The sequence below is a fragment of the Vulpes lagopus genome, chromosome 13, assembly GCF_018345385.1.
Source record: "Vulpes lagopus strain Blue_001 chromosome 13, ASM1834538v1, whole genome shotgun sequence".
Taxonomy (NCBI): domain Eukaryota; kingdom Metazoa; phylum Chordata; class Mammalia; order Carnivora; family Canidae; genus Vulpes; species Vulpes lagopus.
Genome location: NC_054836.1, coordinates 20,358,496 through 20,378,262, shown reverse-complemented (window position 1 = coordinate 20,378,262; position 19,767 = coordinate 20,358,496). Strand labels below are relative to the sequence as shown.

The 19,767-nt window shown below is 39.9% G+C and overlaps 1 protein-coding gene across 2 annotated transcripts in view; it reads left to right on the top strand.

Annotated features, from left to right (window-relative positions):
* The window catches only part of PON2 (paraoxonase 2), a 35,809-nt gene extending 26,749 nt beyond the window's left edge, over positions 1–9,060 (top strand). For both annotated transcript variants that reach the window (XM_041728285.1, XM_041728284.1), the window contains exons 4-9: positions 1,318–1,483; positions 2,020–2,146; positions 3,651–3,851; positions 6,668–6,749; positions 7,486–7,614; positions 8,257–9,060. In XM_041728285.1, coding sequence (XP_041584219.1) covers positions 1,318–1,483; positions 2,020–2,146; positions 3,651–3,851; positions 6,668–6,749; positions 7,486–7,614; positions 8,257–8,415 — 864 coding nt within the window. In that variant the 3' untranslated portion in view covers positions 8,416–9,060. The remainder of the gene's footprint in view (positions 1–1,317; positions 1,484–2,019; positions 2,147–3,650; positions 3,852–6,667; positions 6,750–7,485; positions 7,615–8,256) is intronic.
* The last annotated feature ends 10,707 nt before the right edge of the window (positions 9,061–19,767 follow it).

The following is a 19,767-nucleotide window of genomic DNA, read 5'->3' as shown; positions in this document are numbered from 1 at the left end:
GTGTAGGAGTGGGGACATGCCATAGATATATTGGCTATGTATAAAAATAAAGCTATAGTAGTTAAAGAGTGGTATATTGGTATAGGAATAGGCCTAAGTCCCCAAACAGATCAGTATACAGACAGGGATCTTGTACATGATCTTTGCAATTAGTCAGAAAAGGATGAACTTTATGCCAGGCACTGCTCCAGGCCCTGGGATCTAGCAGTGAATAAATGAGACAAAGTTCTGACTCATGTTGCAATGGGGAGAGGATGAATCTGTATCAGATGACAGCAGCACTTGAGAAATATAGGAAAGTGGGGCAGTAGAGAGGGACAGCTGTGTTGAGGGTATGGTCAGGCTGCCATTTATGTATGTCTAAATATGTATCTGTGCCAAGTGGTGATAAGTGACATTTGACATAGATATAAAACATCGAGGAGCCCTAGATCTTGCAGTGATGGAGGGAGCATTCCTAGGCAGAGGGAACAGTATGTACAAGGGCCCTGAAGTGAGAATGTGCTGGTTTGTTTGAAGATCATCAAGGAAACTGTGTGCCAATAGGAGATGAGGGCAGAGACCTGGAGTGTTTGAGTAGGTGAAGGGGCAGGAGGCTGAGCAGGGCAGATCACACAGGTCCTTTGGTCAATCGGAAGAACTTCTACTTTGTAATTTGAGTGAGCTGGAGTTTTGATCAGAGGCGTGACATCATTTGGATGCTGGTGGGAAACCAACCTTCCATAGGGAAAGGCCAGAAAAAATGAAAAAGGGCAGTTAGTTGTGAGGCTGTTGCCATAATTGGGCTGGTGGTTTGGGGCAGGGCAGTCATGGACAAAGTGGTGAGAAAGGTTCATATCCTTATGAAGAGATGTTTTAAGGCAAAGTCAACAAGATTTGCTGACGTGAGTGTGAGACAAGGAGGCGAGTGTTGACAGGCATCATTCACCAAGACTTTGGGCTCTGTAGGAGCAAAGGGCAGGCTGAGGGCGTGAGGGTTAACAGCCCATTTGTAAATTTTCACTTCTGTCCCCATGCCTCTCAAGTCTGCCTGGTATATCCCAGTCCACCAACCTTTTGGGTATCCCCTTAAGAGACTGCACCCCGAGTCTTGTGCCTGAACTCAGAAAAATCAGTTCTTGTTAATCTTGTAACTTCTTGGCCCCCAGTTCCTATTTTTTTCTATTGTCTCCTCTCTGCTTTCTTGCTGTTTGTAGCTATAGTGAAAACACCTTTAACCAAAGTTTCTATCATTTATTTACACTGCCATATATGTTTATTTTAGCCCATAAACACCCTTAAGCTTCTCTACTTAACTTTTTCCTCTGTTTTAAAAAGGGTTTAAAATGTCCAGGACTCCACAGCTTTTCCCCAGATAAGCCTGGAGGGATATTAATGATGGATCTAAAAAAGGAAAACCCAAGGGCACTGGAATTAAGAATCAGCCGTGGGTTCAATTTGGCTTCGTTCAATCCACATGGTATCAGCACCTTCATAGACAGCGGTAAGAGCTGATGAGCTCCCCACACTGAGAAACTTATCATGGTTTGCAAATAACTGGAAAATAGATTTGGATCATATCTATAGTAAGAAAAGAACAATTAACTCATGAATTATTTTGTTATTATTCATACAGATAAACTGATCATTTACCTCTCCAGCTAGCAGCATCTTAGGCTATGTTCGGAATTTCTATCAGATAACATCTGGGAGAATGTTTAGATTTCATAACCTTTTTCATATATCTATGATTATTGCATTAAAAAAGAGCTATATTTCTGAATTAAACTATAAACAGATTATTCATGAATTCGGTATATGGAGTGGGAAACACTCTTTCTTAAAGGTCAGGGGACCAATGATCAGAAATAACACCAGCCAGACAGTGATGGGAGAGCCTGGGAAGAAGAATGATCTGTTAGGTCCTCTAATGGCTTATACATTCAACCTTTCCCCGCCTGTGGTATTTAAATGTCAGTGTCTGCCCAGAGGTCCTATGGTTCTGTCTTGTAAATTAACTCTGTTCTTTCAATTCTTTAGACGACACAGTTTATCTCTTTGTTGTAAACCATCCAGAATTCAAGAATACAGTGGAAATTTTTAAATTTGAAGAAGAAGAAAATTCTCTTCTGCATCTAAAAACAATCAAACATGAACTTCTTCCAAGGTACTTAGCCCTTTTGTTCATTCTCCAGTTTATGTCTGGCTTTTCCATGTATTCCCCACGATGGTCCTTTAGCCTTGATAAGAGCGAAAATACATGTATGCATACACATACATAAGTACATGTGCGTGTGCGTGTGTGTGTGTGTGTGTGTGTGTGTGTGTAATTTCCTTGTAGAGCACGGAAAGTCCGTGTCACTCCTAATAATCGGTGTTCTGTAAGGACTCCCTTGAGAAATGATAAAACACAGGATTACAGGGGAGCTGCTCTTCAGAACCATCTTGGGAGTCAAAGACAAACCTCACTGTTTTTCCTGCTGTCACCTTCCATCTCAGATGACTCATCACCCAAACAATAATACTTGTCCTGGCAAGGAAGAGTAGCCTGCTTAAATGAAGTCTGTGTTTTGTCTGGTACTAACACAAAGTGCTTCCACAGGGGTAGTGGTAGCTGGAGGCTGATGGCTGCACAGAATTGCAGGGATGCAGACTGGAAGTGGGTCACTCCTACTTCCAGAACACACAGCTGGTTGGTAATGTGGCGAAAAGAGAGTCATGTGTATCTCCCCAGCTTTGCTTGTGTTAGCCTACTGCTTCTTTTAAGTTTGGACTTGATGAGCATTTTTAATTTCTCCATCCTTAGCTAGAGCTTATGCATGTAACTTCTAATCATTCTTCCAAAAAATGCACTTCATAATAAATAGGAGCATAAATACTGTCCAGGCAGCCTCTGCATCACGGTGCTGTTTCAGAAAGAGGGGACTCACCTCCCCTGTAACTCTGTTTCTCATTTAACAAAAAAGAAAGCAGCTCTTTCAGAAATTTTTGCATAGGGTAATTGGAATTTAAATTTAATAACGCCCTTGCCTAACTGGTTTTAAAAATGTAATTGTTTTTAGCATATAAATCTCTCACCTGCAGCATTGTGCTATGGCAATATCATCATCCATCTCTCTGCAAGTGTTTATTGAGTGCCCGTTCATTCTCGGCAGGTCGGCTTTGTGAGTCAGGTAGAAATTGAACAGTCAACCTTAGTTTGACTAATAACTAAGCAAAGGAACTCAAGAAAATCCAGCAACTGAGTAAATGAAAGCTAGGTAAATGTTATTGACGGCCTAACCAGCTCAGCAGCCAGTGAGGCTCTCTCCAGCTTTATACTATAGAGAGCTATATCCTTTCATATTGTTGCTAAACCCTGCATTTCTTGCTGTCAAAAAACATACCCTGTTGGCACTAGGTTCTTTTTTCTTTTGTAATAGTCCTGCCATAATTGCTAAATGACCTGTCTTCAAATTACCTGTTATCATACAAAATTGTTCTCTGAAAAATGATATTATAGTAGAATCCATATGAATATAGCCATGTGAGTTTTAGCTGAGCTGTTCCTGGGAAATCTGTGACCAAAAATGTAAAGCACATATTGTGTATGCCTTCCAGAGACTTAATCTTTAATATGGAGACCAACTGGCTTTTTATTTTCTCTCATGTGTCATTTTTCTCTCTTTCAGTGTGAATGATATCATAGCTGTTGGACCAGCACATTTCTATGCCACCAATGACCACTATTTCTCTGATCCTTTCTTAAAGTATTTGGAAACATACTTGAACTTACACTGGGCAAATGTTGTTTACTACAGTCCAGATGAAGTTAAAGTGGTAGCAGAAGGATTTGATGCAGCAAATGGGATCAATATTTCACCTGATAAAAAGTATGACTCCTTATAAGAGTATCTTCATTTCTCCTTAGTAGTGTGCTGGGTCAAATTCTTCACTTTGCTTTTTTTTTCCAATGTAAAAAGCTTCCTTGATATATTTTTGGTCTCTGACATATACCATATATATGTATATATATATGATATATAGCTCATATATAATATACTGTATATATTTATATATCTGTATTAAATAGTATTAAATTTATGTTAATATGTAATACATAATGTGCACTTAAAGCATATATATTATATATTTACTTACAATATCTAAATTTTGCTATATATCATTATAGAATTTAATTTTGTAAATGTAAATTTTTATGAAGTGGGATCATATTTACATATACATATTAAAGCATGAGATAGGTGCTTCCTTTTATTTTATTTATTTATTTTTTTTGGTGCTTCCTTTTAAATGAATATATCTTTGTTTTATCGGCTGCATATTATTCCATTATAGGGATGATCCTAAAGTTATTTAACCCAGTTCTCTGTTAATGGATACATAGGTATTTTTTTGTATTTTTTTTTTAAATAAAGAATGTATTTGTCAGTTACCACTGAAGCTTCTTCAGATGTTTTTAAAGAACAGCTCCTTAAGGGAGCATTGCAGCATAATCCATCTTCATGTTTGGAGATGATACAAGGAGACCTGGGTTCAGATGCCAGCTGGGTACTAGCTAAAAGTACTATGAACTCCTCTTCTGCCCGTTTGTACGAGTATTTCTGTAGAAAAAAAACCCTCAAAATAAAACCACTTACTCAAAGAATGACCTCCTTTATTTATTTTAAAATTTTTTTTATTTATTTGAGAGAGAGAGAAAGAACCGGAGTGATAGGAAGAGGGGAGAGAGAGAGAGAAAGAGAGAGAAAAGCAGACTCCCTGCTGAGCAGAGAACCGGTTGTGGGGCTGGATCCCAGGACCCTATTATGACCTGAGTCAGAGGCAAATGCTTAACCAACCGAGCCACCCAGGTGCCCCAGAATGACCTCTTTAAATGTTAACTTTAATAGATATTGCCAAATTGCCCCTCTCCCAAATGATCTCCCTGTTTCTATACGTCCAACTGTAACATATACAAGGGATGTTAAATTTTATTAACTTCCCCTTGTACTACCTTAGCATGCTGAACAATTTAAACTCCTACAGATGTAACACAAAATAAATTTGGCATTCCTTGACAACTAAATGTCTTTTTTCATGACACAATTTCTTCTTTCTTGTTGATTACAGAAAATGGATGTAGAATCATTTAAATTGTCTGTAACTCTCCTGCCAAATCTGTTTTTCTCCCCAACTCTCATCTTTCAATTATGAAATTCAAACTTTCCAGCATCCAAGCTGCAAATAATAATGATGAGAGAGGATTCAGCTCTCTCCTTCTCTGTCACCACCCTCCCAGTCTGGCCAGTGAGCAAGCAGTGTTACTTCCACCAGGGCTTCTGCCTCCCACCCTCATCTCCTTTCCTTTCCCCCTGATGCCTGCCTGCTTTAGGTTCTCATCCTCTCTGGCTAGTGTGATAGACTTTCTTCCAACTTTTCAGCTCACTGACATTTTTTGCCTTGTTGCCAGTTTTGTCCTTCTGTATTACAGGAGCCTTTAAGGCTTTCCGAAAGAGGGGGCTCAGTGGGCTTCATCTTTGACTCCTCCTGCTGAGCACTGCCAGGTGCAAAGCAAATGCTCAGTACTTGTTGAATGGAATTGACCATTTGTTATTATGCCACTTTGTTATTCTAAAAATTCAGCGGGACCCAATTGCTTCTCAAATCAAGGCAAGCTAAAGGCTTGGACTTGCTTTAATAGGCCAGTTTCAACCTCCCTTTTTGACTGTTTTCATACTTTCCCTGCTTTAGACAAAGAACTCATTATTTTGCAAATATGCGTCTCTCATTCTTGCCCCTGTGCCTTTGCTTGCGTGTATTTTTTTTTCTGCCTAGAAGGTTCTTTGTCCTCATTTCCTCAAATCCAGTCTCTCCTTCCACATCCACTGCAGATGCCTTTCCTTTGTGAAGCCTTCTGTGTTCTCAGGAGTTAGATATTTCCTCCGTCTCTAGACCTGAAATATTTCTCGTGCTACCACGAGAAATACCAGTCATGCTGTATTATTTGTTTGGTGTGTACAAACCAATCTGATCATCCCAACACACTATAACCTTTTTGGGAAAAGGCTGCCTCCTCTTTATGTGTGTCACAATACCGAGCTCATGGCTTTATACATGATAATTGCTCAATAGAACAGTTGCCATGGAACGGTCAATTCAATGAGTAAAATGACCATAGAGTAGTCCATTAATTCACCCTCCTTAGATGTAGACAGATTGTTCTGAATAGATACTTATCTCTTACTCTCAAAATTCTCAATATGCTAATAAATATTTTATTAAGTATGAATGGCTATTAATAAATAATAAAGTATATTCTGTACCGTACATTTCTATGTGAAAATGATATCTAGAAATAATCAAATTATATCACGGAATGTAAAAGCTTTTTTCTGGAAGCCAAACATTGGTTTTGTCCTTCCAGTGGCAAATATCACAGACTTTATATTCAAAATAATGTTCTATATTACTTTTCCCCTTACAAACCTTTTGAAAAATAATTTAACAATTCTGTGATTGTTTGTAGCAACAATGAATAGATTTTGAAAGCTTACTTTTTAAATAAAAATTGACCTTTATCAAGGATTCCTTGAGGGCCCATCATTGATTAACTTCTTGGCAGGTTATTAAGACTTATTCTTCCATATTGTATTAATGAAGCTTTATATTGGCACGGAACTCTAACCAGTGCGTCCTTTCTGTGAAGGTACATCTACGTTGCTGATATACTGGCTCATGAAATCCACGTTTTGGAAAAACACCCTAATATGAATTTAACGCAATTGAAGGTAAAATACTTATTTTCATATATAAAGGAGGCATTAACCTATCATGCTTTGTAACTATGAAGTTACGCTGTATTATGACAGTACTTAGAACAGAATATGATGCCAGGGTTGCTATTCTGAGTTTTTAAATATTACCTCTGTACACCAGGCCAAATCTCCTGTCCTCAGCAATCACAAGGACTGACTGATTATATGCAGCAGAGGGTTGGGAGTGATATTTGCATCAGATTTAGAGCCCATTCCATGAAGTACTGATGGCACCCAATGAATTCCAATAAGAATTTTCACAATTGAAAAGACTAATAGATGAATTCTGAAATGAAGATTTATGCACATTGTCAGCTCTTTCAATAATAAATGAAGGTAGAAATTGGGTTCCACACCATTATTATTTTCTTCCTGCTTGACAACACATATTTTAGATTGATTAAGAATTTCCTATTTTGCTTTGAATGAGTTCCTTGAGCTAACTGATCATTGTGCATCTTTTAAGGGAAAAGGAGTTCATTTTTTAGAAAGATTGATTATCACCCAAAGTTTCTTAATTTCAGGGAAGATGAAAAGTGGCTCTAAACCAGTTTATTAAATTTATTTTAAGCAATATTGGTGTTAAAAGGGTGGAAGCAGGGAGCTGTGTATAATTTTCCCATGTGTAAAGAGGCAAGAAAGGTTAGCCCTAAATTATTTAATCAAGTTTCTCAAGTCATTTAGATATTGATATTTTTTCATTTGGAAGGTACTTAAGTTGGATACACTGGTGGATAATTTATCTATCGATCCTTCCTCGGGGGACATCTTGGTAGGCTGTCATCCTAATGGCCAGAAGCTCTTCGTTTATGACCCGAACAATCCTCCGTCATCCGAGGTTTTTATATTTTTTTAAACCTTAATTTTTCAACTTTAATTATTCAAGTCCTTTTGAACTAATAATACAGTAAACTGTCACAGGGATGGGTTCTTTAGTTATTTTAAACCAATAATACAATAAACTTATGCAGTGATTTTGTAAGTGCTTTAAGCCAATAATTGGCAGAATTTCACTTATTCAAATACTTTTAGAAAGATAATCTTTTGATGTATTAAATTATGGTGGAAACCAGTCAAAAGGCGTTTTCTATAAAGACGTGCACCCCCCCCTTGTGTGGTATACTGGCAATTTTTTTAAATACCTGGCTTATTGTCAGCTCACCACATGACATGGCTTCTGTTCGTGCCAGCGTAGTGTGAAAGTACTCACATTAGTATGGAAGTATTTCCATTAATGCTCAATTACTATAATAACACTAAATCCTGTGTTGGCATGCAGTAGCTAGAAGGTTTAAGAAAGTACTTTCTTTGAAGGCTTAAAACAGTACTTTCATTTAAACATTAAAAAGATTGGTAACTGCTGTGTTTCAACAGCATGTCCTCCTAATCATTGTGTCATTGTGGAAGACAAGGATTATTGGTGATTGAGTGACATGGGTGTACGGTGGTTCTGTATTAATCTTTTGTATCCCCTGAATAGGTTCTCCGCATCCAGAATATTCTATCTGAGAAGCCTACCGTGACTACAGTTTATGCCAACAACGGATCTGTTCTCCAGGGAAGTTCTGTAGCCTCAGTATATGATAGGAAGCTGCTCATAGGCACTTTATATCACAGAGCCCTGTATTGTGAACTTTGAATTGTACTTTTGGCATGCAAGCGTGCTAACTTCTTTTAACACTTAATTTTCTATGAATTACTAATTTTGTGGGAATTTAACCAGCAAAATGGGCCCAGAAATGTCTGACATGTATAGTTAGTCTTATTTCGGCAAGGAAAGGCCCCTTCAGTTCTGATAGCACTTGTAACATAAAAGGAAAGGGGACAATTTTTAACAATGTGAAGGAGAGAGAACACAGCTGCTTCCTGTAAAGTGGATTCGTTGAACAAAGAAGCCTCATCTCTGCCTTCCCACTGCCAGAGCATGCATTCCACTGAAGCAGGGTAAACTACGTGTCCCTAAAATGTGAGTAACCTCAGCTCCAACGGTGCGACCACTGTGACTGCTCAGAACTACTGATAGATAACATTTGGATGTTTTGTACTTACATCTTTGTTTACTCTTCATGAGTTGGGGTTCTAGTAAAGGCCAACTGAAATCCAGATTTTTGCCTGTGGCCTTATTCTCAAGGCATGTCCTCAGGAGGGGAATGGGAAAGTGGCCGCTTCCCTGTAGGGTTTCCTTGGGATAGGCAGGCATGGTGATGTTAATTTCTTTCACTGAAAGCTGAATGTCAATGGGCTCTTTATTTCAATAAAATGGAACAAAGAATCAACTAAAAAAGCAACTCCAATTCTCCATGAGTATGGAGTGTTCCTTCAGCTCTCTTCCTTAATGGCAGCCAACCTTGTCCACAGAGAGGAAATAAAAGGTCACTGCTGGCAGGTCATGCCACCTCCCCATTGAAACCACTGTGACCTTCATCAGAGAGAGATGAAGTCAGCTGTCCAGGGCCAAATGGTTAATCCTAGCCATGCTAGGGTCAGGCCCAAGGGTGTCTGCCTCCCACAGGAGAGTTCTTTTCATTCATTAAATGCCCTGTAAAATCACCGTAAGTCCTGGAGAGAGACTTGCTTTTGTTTCTGCCCATTGTAACTTATCAAAGCACTTCGCCTTTCATACTTTTTTTTTTTCCATTTTCAGCATCATTATCATTAAAATATTTGCCATTTACTTAAACTTGCCAGATAGTGCACTAAAAATAGTACATTCATTATCTCATTGAGTCCTAATTACAGTCCTGAGGAAGTAGGTATCAGTGTTACATAACTGTTAACATTTCACAGATATTCAAGGTCACACATCTAGTGAGGGGTGGCTCCCCATCTATTTCTAATGTCACAGGCTGTACTATCATCCACATGAAGCCACTGCCATGGAATCAATGAGGATCTCCTTATTGGCTCTTTTACCTATTGTATAGTTTCTTCTGTTTTTGTTTTTTTTTTTTTTTTTAAGTATCAGTTTGAGTTCTGCTTTTCAATGAATCTTTTAATGACTTTTTTTTTTAATTTTTTTTATTTATTTATGATAGTCACAGAGAGAGAGAGAGAGGCAGAGACACAGGCGGAGGAAGAAGCAGGCTCCATGCACCGGGAGCCCGATGTGGGATTCGATCCCGGGTCTCCAGGATCGCGCCCTGGGCCAAAGGCAGGCGCCAAACCGCTGCGCCACCCAGGGATCCCTCTTTTAATGACTTTTAAATGTAGACAGCAGAACTGTTCTTAACCTTGGCCACTGTCTACTTGACCTATGTTTTTATTTACATTTTAAAATAGTATCTTACTAATGTATATTGGAACTTTTTCATGCTAAAATCATGACCTTTTTTTTGCTGTTTTCATTATCCATAGGAAAAAATATAAATCACAGATGAATAAAGCAAGATTAAATATTATTCACTAGAAATGCAAAACCAAAAAGCATTATTTTAGTTTTTAGATGATAATAGTGACTATATAAAAGCTTACATTCATGAGAAGTAGCAGAATACAGAAGGTATAAAATAAACTTGTCTATTGTATTTATTAGAAATGTTATTTGAACAAAAGTAAATATAACTTGAATAAGCTCATGTATTATTTGTCTTAGAAATACAAAAAGAATTTTTAAAGTAAACTCTGATTTTGGCCTCTATGGGTCAAGGATTTTGTTTTATCTAATAACAAAGACTGCATTTATAAATGATGATCTCATTGTGATCAAATATTGAGATTAAGAGTTTGGTTGGTTATGAAGTCAAGTCACTCAAAAGCACTAAAACTGCAATTGGGATATGTCACCACTAGGTGGATACAAGTCCCATGGGGGTGTGAGTGTGTTCATTCTCTTTAACCTGACATCATGTTCCGTGACAATAGGTTTATTCAAATATCCTTTTGGTTTTTCACCAAACCTCACTTCTTTTACAACAGCTAAATGTGAACATTCCTAATACATGGAACAAGGAAAGTTAAATATAAGCTGTAATACAGTATTTCTGTCTCATTTTGTATACAGATTAATTATTAATGATAACTACTCTAAGGCTGATCCTTTTTCTAAAATCATTTTGATTTGCTCAGATGGAATCCTATCCCAGAATCACAATGTAACTAGGCAAGTGGATGTCTCTGCACCAAAGCAATGAAGAATTCAACAGCACCCACTACCATACCACCCACTCCCACCTCTCTCTGGCTACTCAGAATTGTCATTACTCACTTGGCTTTCCACCAAAGGAATTCTGAGTGTAAAAGGAGTAGGGTCGAGAGAACCCCAATAGCTCTCTTAGTTTTCTCTCCTGGTTTTCAGGATTTTTATTCCATAAAATAGAAGGCCAAGAAGAGGAAAAAAGCCTTGTCTAATTTTTATTATTGCAAAGTGAATAACTTTCAGTTCACTTAAAAAAAATTTAAAGACGTTGAATGGCTTTCCCATAGCCAGCCCTGAGCTAGGCATTATGATACAATGGTGAACTGGACACAGTGTCTGTATTTTAGTGGGAGATTCAACAAATGAGAAAACAGCTAGATAGGTGATAGATAGCTAGATAGCTGATAGATGGAGTGATTAGAAGGAGCTAAACAAAAAAATGTGATCAGGGAATAATTTGGAGAGACCTACTTTCCCCATGCCAAGCACAACTTTTGAAGGGTTTAAAGTGGAGAAAATTTGAAAGAGTAGTTCAGTGACCTAATATATATCCTTCACCTCTGTTCACCAATCACCGGTTGCCACTTCCACGTTTGCTTTTGTCTTCAAGTATAGGTGCTTTCATTGTTCTGAGAATCTATTTGAAAGCAAGTTGGAGAGATCATAAACCTTCACCTCTACATGGCTTAGATTGCATTTTCTAAATACAAGGCCATTCCCCTACACAACCACCATGTAATCATAACACCTAAGAGCATTAGTGATGCTTTTGTCATGCCACTTGATATCTGATCCAAATTCCAATTTCCTTTAATGGTTGCTTATCCGAACATAATCCAAATACCTTTAGTAGTTGCTTTCCCTTCCAACCCAACTCCCAATCTGGGATCCAGTCAAGGTTTCCATTTGCTTATTATCTGGAACGGTTGTTCTGTCATTTGTTTGCTTGTTTCTTCATGACACTTTTTTTTTTTTCAGTGCAGGCAGGGTGTCTTAGAGAATGATCTGCATTCTGGACTTATTTGATTGTTTCTCCCTGGAGTCTTAGCTTAATTCAGTCAGTATCATTTATATTTCCTGTAAAATTACTCAAGGCTTGATTAGATTCGGGTTAAGCAATTTTGACAAGAATATTTAACAAGTAATGTGTTCTTCACATTGCATTGCATCAGGATATATGGACAGGTTGTTTCATTGTGATCCTGAATCTGAATAACTGATTCAGGTGGCGACCACCAGGTCGATAAGGTCGGTTTTTCCCCTCCATTTGTAAGTCCATGTGAATATTCTGTTCCCTAAAATGTTTCATCTCTTTGGTTGCAGCATCTGCTAATGATTCTTGTCTGGATGATTACTATATCGGAGTTGCACAGTGGCAATTTTCCTATCATTTCTAGCACTGATATCGGTAGGCAGCACTTTATTAAAAACATTCTCTGCTCTGGTCTCCCATTTGTACTCTTCTGCACTGTCTCTCTTTTTTTCTGGAAATCATTTGCTATCAGATCACAGAGATCTTTGTTCCTTTTCACAGGCTTCTATCTTGACTTCTGTCTCTAAAGTCAGGATAATACTCATTCTGTAGGAATTTAGTTAGATGATCTAATAATTTTTTCACCTTGTTAAAAAAATTCAACTGAGTAAATTTTAAAGATCTTGTTGGCTTTATTCAATGATTCATGAATCCCATTCAGCATCCCATTGAGCAATTAGGAGATCCGATGAGCTGTACAAATGGAAGCCTTTTATAGGCAGAAGGTAGTGGAACAAGGAACTTATCTTAGCAAAGAGATGATTTTTCAGGCAAGGTCACCTTTCTTTGGGGGATGGCAGTTGTTTACCAGGCAGATGACCCCATTAGTGCTGCCCAGTTAATTCTAGACTGCCTGGTTAAGGTTCCTGGGAGAGGCAGTTAGGTTTTAGGTATGAGGTCTAAGTTTGTTCATGTAAGCTTAGCACAAATAACTCATTTAGTTAGATTTTAGGTATGAGGTCTAAGTTTGTTCATGTAAGCTTAGCACAAATAACTCATTTAGTTAGGTTTTAGGTATGAGGTCTAAGTTTGGTCATGTAAGCTTAGCACAAATAACTCATTTTGGAGTCTGTTGCTTTTTTAACAACCTCCTTTGCTAGTTCCTGTATCGCATTCAAAATAGAAATGTAATGGTTCTCTAGGGTCCAGGATTGAGTGCTCTTCCTCTTTCATCTCTCTTGTTCATTCCAGTGGTTGACATACCACCTAAACACTACTTGCTCCAAAATTAACATTGTCAGCTTGAACTTTGCAGTCATCTTGATTTGTCTTTGTCCTTAACAATCAGAAACTCTTCCTCATTGTATCTCCAAGTGATATTTCAAATCCATTCTCATCCAGCTCCACAGCCAGCTCTGTAGCTGAGCCCTTTGTTACCTCTTATCCAAAAGGCTTTTCCCAGTGGGCTCCTCTCATCTAGGATTTGCCCTCTCTAAGCCATTTTCTACTCAATAGTGAAGTACTCAGGTCACATCATATCCCACCTAAAACCTTTGTGCTCATCCAATCTCTTTGAGAAGGCCAGCAAAGTGTTACTGTGATCTGGGCTCTGTTTCCCTCTCCAACTTCGTCTGGCACCACTCTGCCTTGGAATTGCTAAAGCCACACTGATGTTGCATGTCCTGGCATACACCGAGCAAACTCTTTCCTTCCCCTGGATTGCTCCTCCTCTTGCTCTGTTTGGTTTTGTTTTAAGTAGATTCTATACCCAGCATGGAGCCCAATGCAGAGTCTGAACCCGCGACCCTGAGATCAAGACATGAGCTGAGGTCAAGAGTCGGATGCTTAACCAACTGAGGCACCCAAGCATCACCTCCCTCTCCCCATCCTGCTCAGTTTTAATGTCACCTTTTGAGAGTAGCCTTCCCAATTCTTAGAGATAGCAAAGGGCAAAGCCTGGAATAGGTCTCTGATAGGCAGATTAACCAATCCAGAGCCATATTCCTCTATCTACTCCCCACACTCCAGGAGACCCTATTCCTCTGTTGTAATCTTGCCAGGACCAGGTGCCAAGCAACTAGAGACCACCCCTATAGCGCAAAGCCCAGCTAAATTACTCAAACCAGCCAAACCTAAACGGTTCACCATGTCCTGCCTGTAGATACCCCAAAAAGCAGGAACCTAAACCTCTCTGCTGTCCTCTGCCTCCTGATCACCCTGGTGTCTTTCCCAGGTGACCCTGCCTAGTATGCTCTGCCTCCTGTCTCTAGGACCTATAAATACAATAAGTTTCTTCCTGAAACTCTCTGTCTTCTCTTTGGCCACAGCTGACTGACCACCTCATAAAAGAATACGAAACAAATGGTATGTTTACTTTGCCTTTTTTCCCTTCCTCTTCCCTCTCCCCTTTTGTCTCTGTCCCTCCCTTCCCTCCTGAAAAGAAATCTCCCTCCCACCCCAAATGTAAGCTCTTTGAAGACAAGGGTATCTTGTTCGCAATGGGTCTCCAGTGCCAAGTAAGTAATCATAAGTGCTCACCCAATATTGCTATGTGAATGACAAGAAAAGTTCCTTGTCTCCAGTCTCCCAGTGTCCCATCACGCACCATTTCAGAGCACAGGTTCCATTGGGTAGATGTGAACACTTCTGATGGTTCGTCATAGCATAGCATTACATGTGGTCTGTTATTCTTTGAAACAAATGCTCCCATTGACATGTGAAGCAATAGCAACAGCACCTCCACATCCTGTGTGTGAATTTATGCATTTTCATCCGCAATATGAATCATTGTTTTCACAGGCATTTCTTCTCACGTTTCAAAGATCAAACTGATATAGTAAGGTATGCATTGAGAAGTCTCTTCCTGTCCCATCTGCCCCATTTATAGGAAACCGGTTTGTTAGTTTCTTGTGTAAATCTTTCCAGTGTTTTATAAAGATTTTATTTTTAAGTAATCTCTACACCCAATATGGGGCTCAAATCACAACCCCGAGATTAAGAGTTACATGCTCCTCCTACTAAGCCAGTCAGGCACCCCTCTTTCCAATATTTTTATATAAAGACAAGCTGATACAAATATATATTCTTATTTCACAGAAAGTAGCAGCTTACACTGAGTTCCACATATTCCCTTTACCTAACGATAATTTTTGGACATGTTTTCATATCATTACAGAGAGATCTTCACTAATTTATTTTATAGCTGCCTAGTAGTATGCCCTAGTTTACTTAACCAGTCCAATTACTTGCTCTTACAAACAGTGCTTCAATAAGTAATTAAGTGCATACCTTATTTTGTACGTGTACAGGTGTATCTATGGAGTAAGTTCCCAAAAGTGAATCAAAAGGGGGTAAAATCTGGGTCAAAAGGTAATTTCATTTGAATGTTTGACAGATACTTCATAACTCACTATAGAAACTGTAACATTTTGCAACATGTAAGAGTTTCCCCAAAGTATCACCAACAGGTTTTTATTGTCAAACTTTCAAATGTTTGCAAAAATGATATCCCAATGTGATTTAGTTTTTCTTATGTTACTACAACTGAGTTTAATTAAGCACACTTTCAGATATTCAAAGAAATTTGTGTTTATTTTTCTGTGAACTTTCTTGTCTTTTTTTTTTCCTTTTAGAATGTTGGCTTTTTTTAAAAAAAAAAAAAATCAATTCCTAGGAGTTCTTCATGTGTAAAGGATGGAATTATTTTTCCAGTTCATAACTGCAAATCATCAGTTATGCAATTCTTGATAGGGTTTGGAAGCACCAGAAAATGATGTTTCTCATTAGAGCAGAAAGCAGTACACAATTTTCAAGCTCCAAAATCATGGAACCCAGCTATCCCATCACTTGTAGTATTGAGCTACAGGAGACATTACTCAGATTTTTCCTCAGAAAGAGCTAATATAACAATAAACAAATTATTTACTTTAAATAAACAATTTAACAATAAACAAACAATAAATTCATTGCATGGACTCAGTTCAGAGCCTGAAAGTGATGATCATGATAAACGTGACTTTCGTTGCTCCACTTTGAAGAAGAAATTGAGATTTTCCTATAATAGTAAAGAGATTTTTCCTATAATAGCCTAATGGAAATCAGAGCTTTCAGTGGACTCCCTGCTTTTCTATCTGTTGCTCCTGCCCTCTGGTCCCCAGATCCATGAATGGGTAACCTTCTCCATCAGATTCTCCACATCTAGACACCTTCCTTAATTTTTCCCTGTCCCTCACTATCCCTCCATCCACATCCAACCAGTTGCCAATACTATCAGCTCCCTTCCCAAATATTTCTCAAATCCATACAGTACCAAGGACATTAGGAATTAACTAATCTCCACTGCTTCTCCAATTAGTTTTCCAAGGCCACCAACTATTCTGTCTGGCTCCAGGAGATGTGAGCCGCCTACCCCTCCTAAATCCATTCTTCCTGCAGAGTGATGTTTCTAAAACATCTGCTAGGTCATGTCACTCCAGTGGTTTCCCACAACCCCCTAGGATATAATTCGAGTTTCCTAACTTGGCCCACAAGGCCCTGCCAACCTCTCTGGATTCAATTCTCACCATCGTTCTCATAGTCTTTTATGCTCTAGCCCAGTGGTCCTCCAAGTCTGGTTCCTGGACCAGTAGCATCAATACTACATGCAAACTTGTTAGAAAGGCAAATTCTCAGAACCTATCCCCAAGTTAACAAATCACAAGCTCTAGGGCTAAAGTTTAACAATCTGTGTTTTAAAAAGTCCTCCAAGTGAGTCATATCACCCAACTTGGGAACTACTGCTCTGTCCTTACTGGACTGACTTCATTTTGGGTGTAATTCCCCCAGTACTCTACAGATCCCATGCCGTCTTTCTATGGACCTCACCAGCCCTTCTGCCCAATTCCTACTTCTCCTGGTCATGCAGTCAGTCCCACTCAATGTCATGTACATGGTCCAGTGAACACAAAGCTTAATCCCAAATCTGTTGCACAAAAATGTCTAGTACCAAGGAGGCATGAAAATCATCCCGTGATCTGTAAACTCAGTGCAGATCCAGCTCTGTCCTCTGTATTTCAACAAGCACGTGACCAAAAGGTTCAGTCTGAGACAAAGTTTCGAAAGGGGGATTCAGTTCACCTCAGATCAAAAAGCAGACTCTTCCTTGTCAATGGGTGGACATAGCACACAATAGTGTTCTTCAGTCACTGCTGTGGTCCGAACATATGCATCTCCCCAAACTTCGCATGTTGAAAGCCTAACCCCAAAGCAGATGGCATTAGGAAGTGGGCCTTTGAGAGGTGATTAGGTTATGAGGGGACAGCACTCATGAATGGAACCGGTGCCCTGTCAAAGAGGCCCCAGAACTCCCTTGCCCCCTCCACCATGTTGGGACACAGCAAAAAGACCGCAGTCTGAGAGGTGGGCTCTCACTTGACAGTGAATCTGATGGCACCCTGATCTTGGACTTCCCAGGCTCCAGAACTGTGAGAAATAAATGTCTGCTATTGCCACTTGGGTCATGTTTTCTTTGTTATAGCGACCCAAATGGACTAAGAAAACCAAAAACCCACCCCAATGTGTGAGAATCCTTGCTCTCGTTCTTACTCTAACTGAGCAGGAGCTGCTTTTACAATATGTCTTGCTGACCGGCTTCACCATGAATAATTATCTCTAATATCTCGAGCTAATGAGTGAAGTCTCCAGGCAGATTTAGATGGTGACACTTAATGCAGTGGTCTTCAAAGTTTGGGATTCTTTAATTCACTGGGCTGGGGATTTGAAAGACTGATTATGGTTTTCGGATGATACCTAACCACCTCTAAAGCTTAAAATTATGTTCACCCTTGCACACACGTACACACACAGCTTTACCTCTGCCTAAAGTAAAGAATTTTAAACCAGACTATAGATGACACAGCACCTGCAATAAATTGCCCAAGAATATGCTTCTTTTCTTGTCCCTGTCTTCACACTATGCTTCATTCTCAGTCCCTGTCCCTTCAAAGGAAGCAAACACAGCAATAAGGAACATGTATGCTAGAGTTACTTGCCCTGAGTCCAACTGATGACTCTGACATTTTTAGTTACGTAAGCAAGTTATTACTTGCTATTACTCAACCTCTCTAGGCCTCACTTTCTTTCTTTGTGAAGTGAGGATGATAAGAAGGAATAGGAGAAAACATGCAAAAATACTTAGCACATAAGACAATTATTACTATTTCATCCTGCACTCTATGTCTTATGTTCTCAATTTTACCTTCTGCCAAGTCCACAGCTTGCCCCCACCCATCTGATCGATTTTATAGAGCATCTATTGAGGGCACACTTCTGGGCTCGGCACTGGAAGACCCCGTTCTCAATGGGACGGGAGTCTGAGCCTATGCTCTCACACGGAGGTTCAGATTTAGTTGATGATTAGTGTTTATTGACTTCTCACAATGTACCAAAGTGTAGTGTGGAGCACTTTGCACACATCATGACATTTGATTTTAAGCTGCCTGTGAGGCAGATATTCTTTTACCAAAAAAGGAATCTGTGGCATAAAAAAAGTTAGCTGGGCACCTAAGGCTAGCTGGATCCAAACCCAGGCAGCTTGAGCCCCCAGCCCTGCATGCATGCCTGTAACACACTTACTGACACCTTGGCTTTGGGAACATTTCTTTCTTAATCTCTCTCTCCTCCTGAAGCCTTATGAAAACAGCGTTCAACTCGTCTTCTGCATGAACTCTTAAAATTAGTCCTCTTAAAAAAACAATGATCAATAAAACTGTAGTACTCCTTTGGTACAGCCTTTCTTCCACAGCTTTCACGGAAGCAGCACTGTGAAGGGCACAGGCTCTGGAGCCCACTGCCTGACTCTGGCACTCACCAGCTGTGTGACCTAGGGCAAGTTACACAGCCACTCCCCACCTCGGCTTTCTCACCTATAAAACCGGGGTAATGTGAACTGCCTCAGAGATTGCCCTGAGAATTAAGAGTTAACATGGGCAAAGAACTACGCACACTGCCAGGCACATGGTAGGTGCTGTGTAAGTGGTAGGCATTGTTATTCATGCCATAATCATATATTCATACCGTACTTATGGGTCCCATAATTCAGATACCAATTTTTCTTTTCTTAGTATCTCCAGGTCTGGTATATCCTGTTCTCTCAACAGTATTTACTCCATTGAGCTCAAAAGAACCATTCTTTCTTTCTCTTGATAAATAAAAACAAATCATGCTTGAAGATGCTATTTTGCTCTGTCCTATCTCCCTAAGTCTTCCCCACCTCCAGCCACCCCTTTCCCTCCAACATAATCTTCATTATAAGAGGGGAAAATTCATCCCTTGCTTGGCAGGCCCTAAGGACCCAGAAGAAAGAAGAATCAAGGAGTCTTTTGAAAGGGTAACTTCCCTAAGAAACTCTTTTTCCCTTCTTGTTACCCCTCCATTTCTTTTCCTGCACTTCTCCGGATGTTCTTTATCCCATCGGTGGTGGGGACGGCCACGGACATTCACAGACCGACCCAGTCAGCGCACCGACCCGGGCTCCCACCCAAAGGCCAGGAAATGCGGCCCAGCGCCCCAAATCTTGGAGAAGGATGAGTTAAAGCTCTCTGCCTCGGTTATCTTCGAGTATTGCTCCGCCCGGTGTCTCGGGATCAATGCTCCGTCTCATCCTCCGTCTTGCCTTCCAGAAGCAGCAAGTTTTGGGCTCTGAACTCAGCTCCCCGAGGTCCCCCGACTCTTCAGCTCCCCGGTCTGTCCCGTGGGGGAGAGTCTCGCAGCTTCGAGCCTCAAACTTCCTCTGTGTCCCACCGACGGACGGCTGGGTTCGGCCGAGGCTGCGCGCCCCGGGCGCTCTCCCCGTACGCGGAGCCTTGAACGCCGGGAGCAGTGCCCCGGGGAAAGGTTTCCTCGGA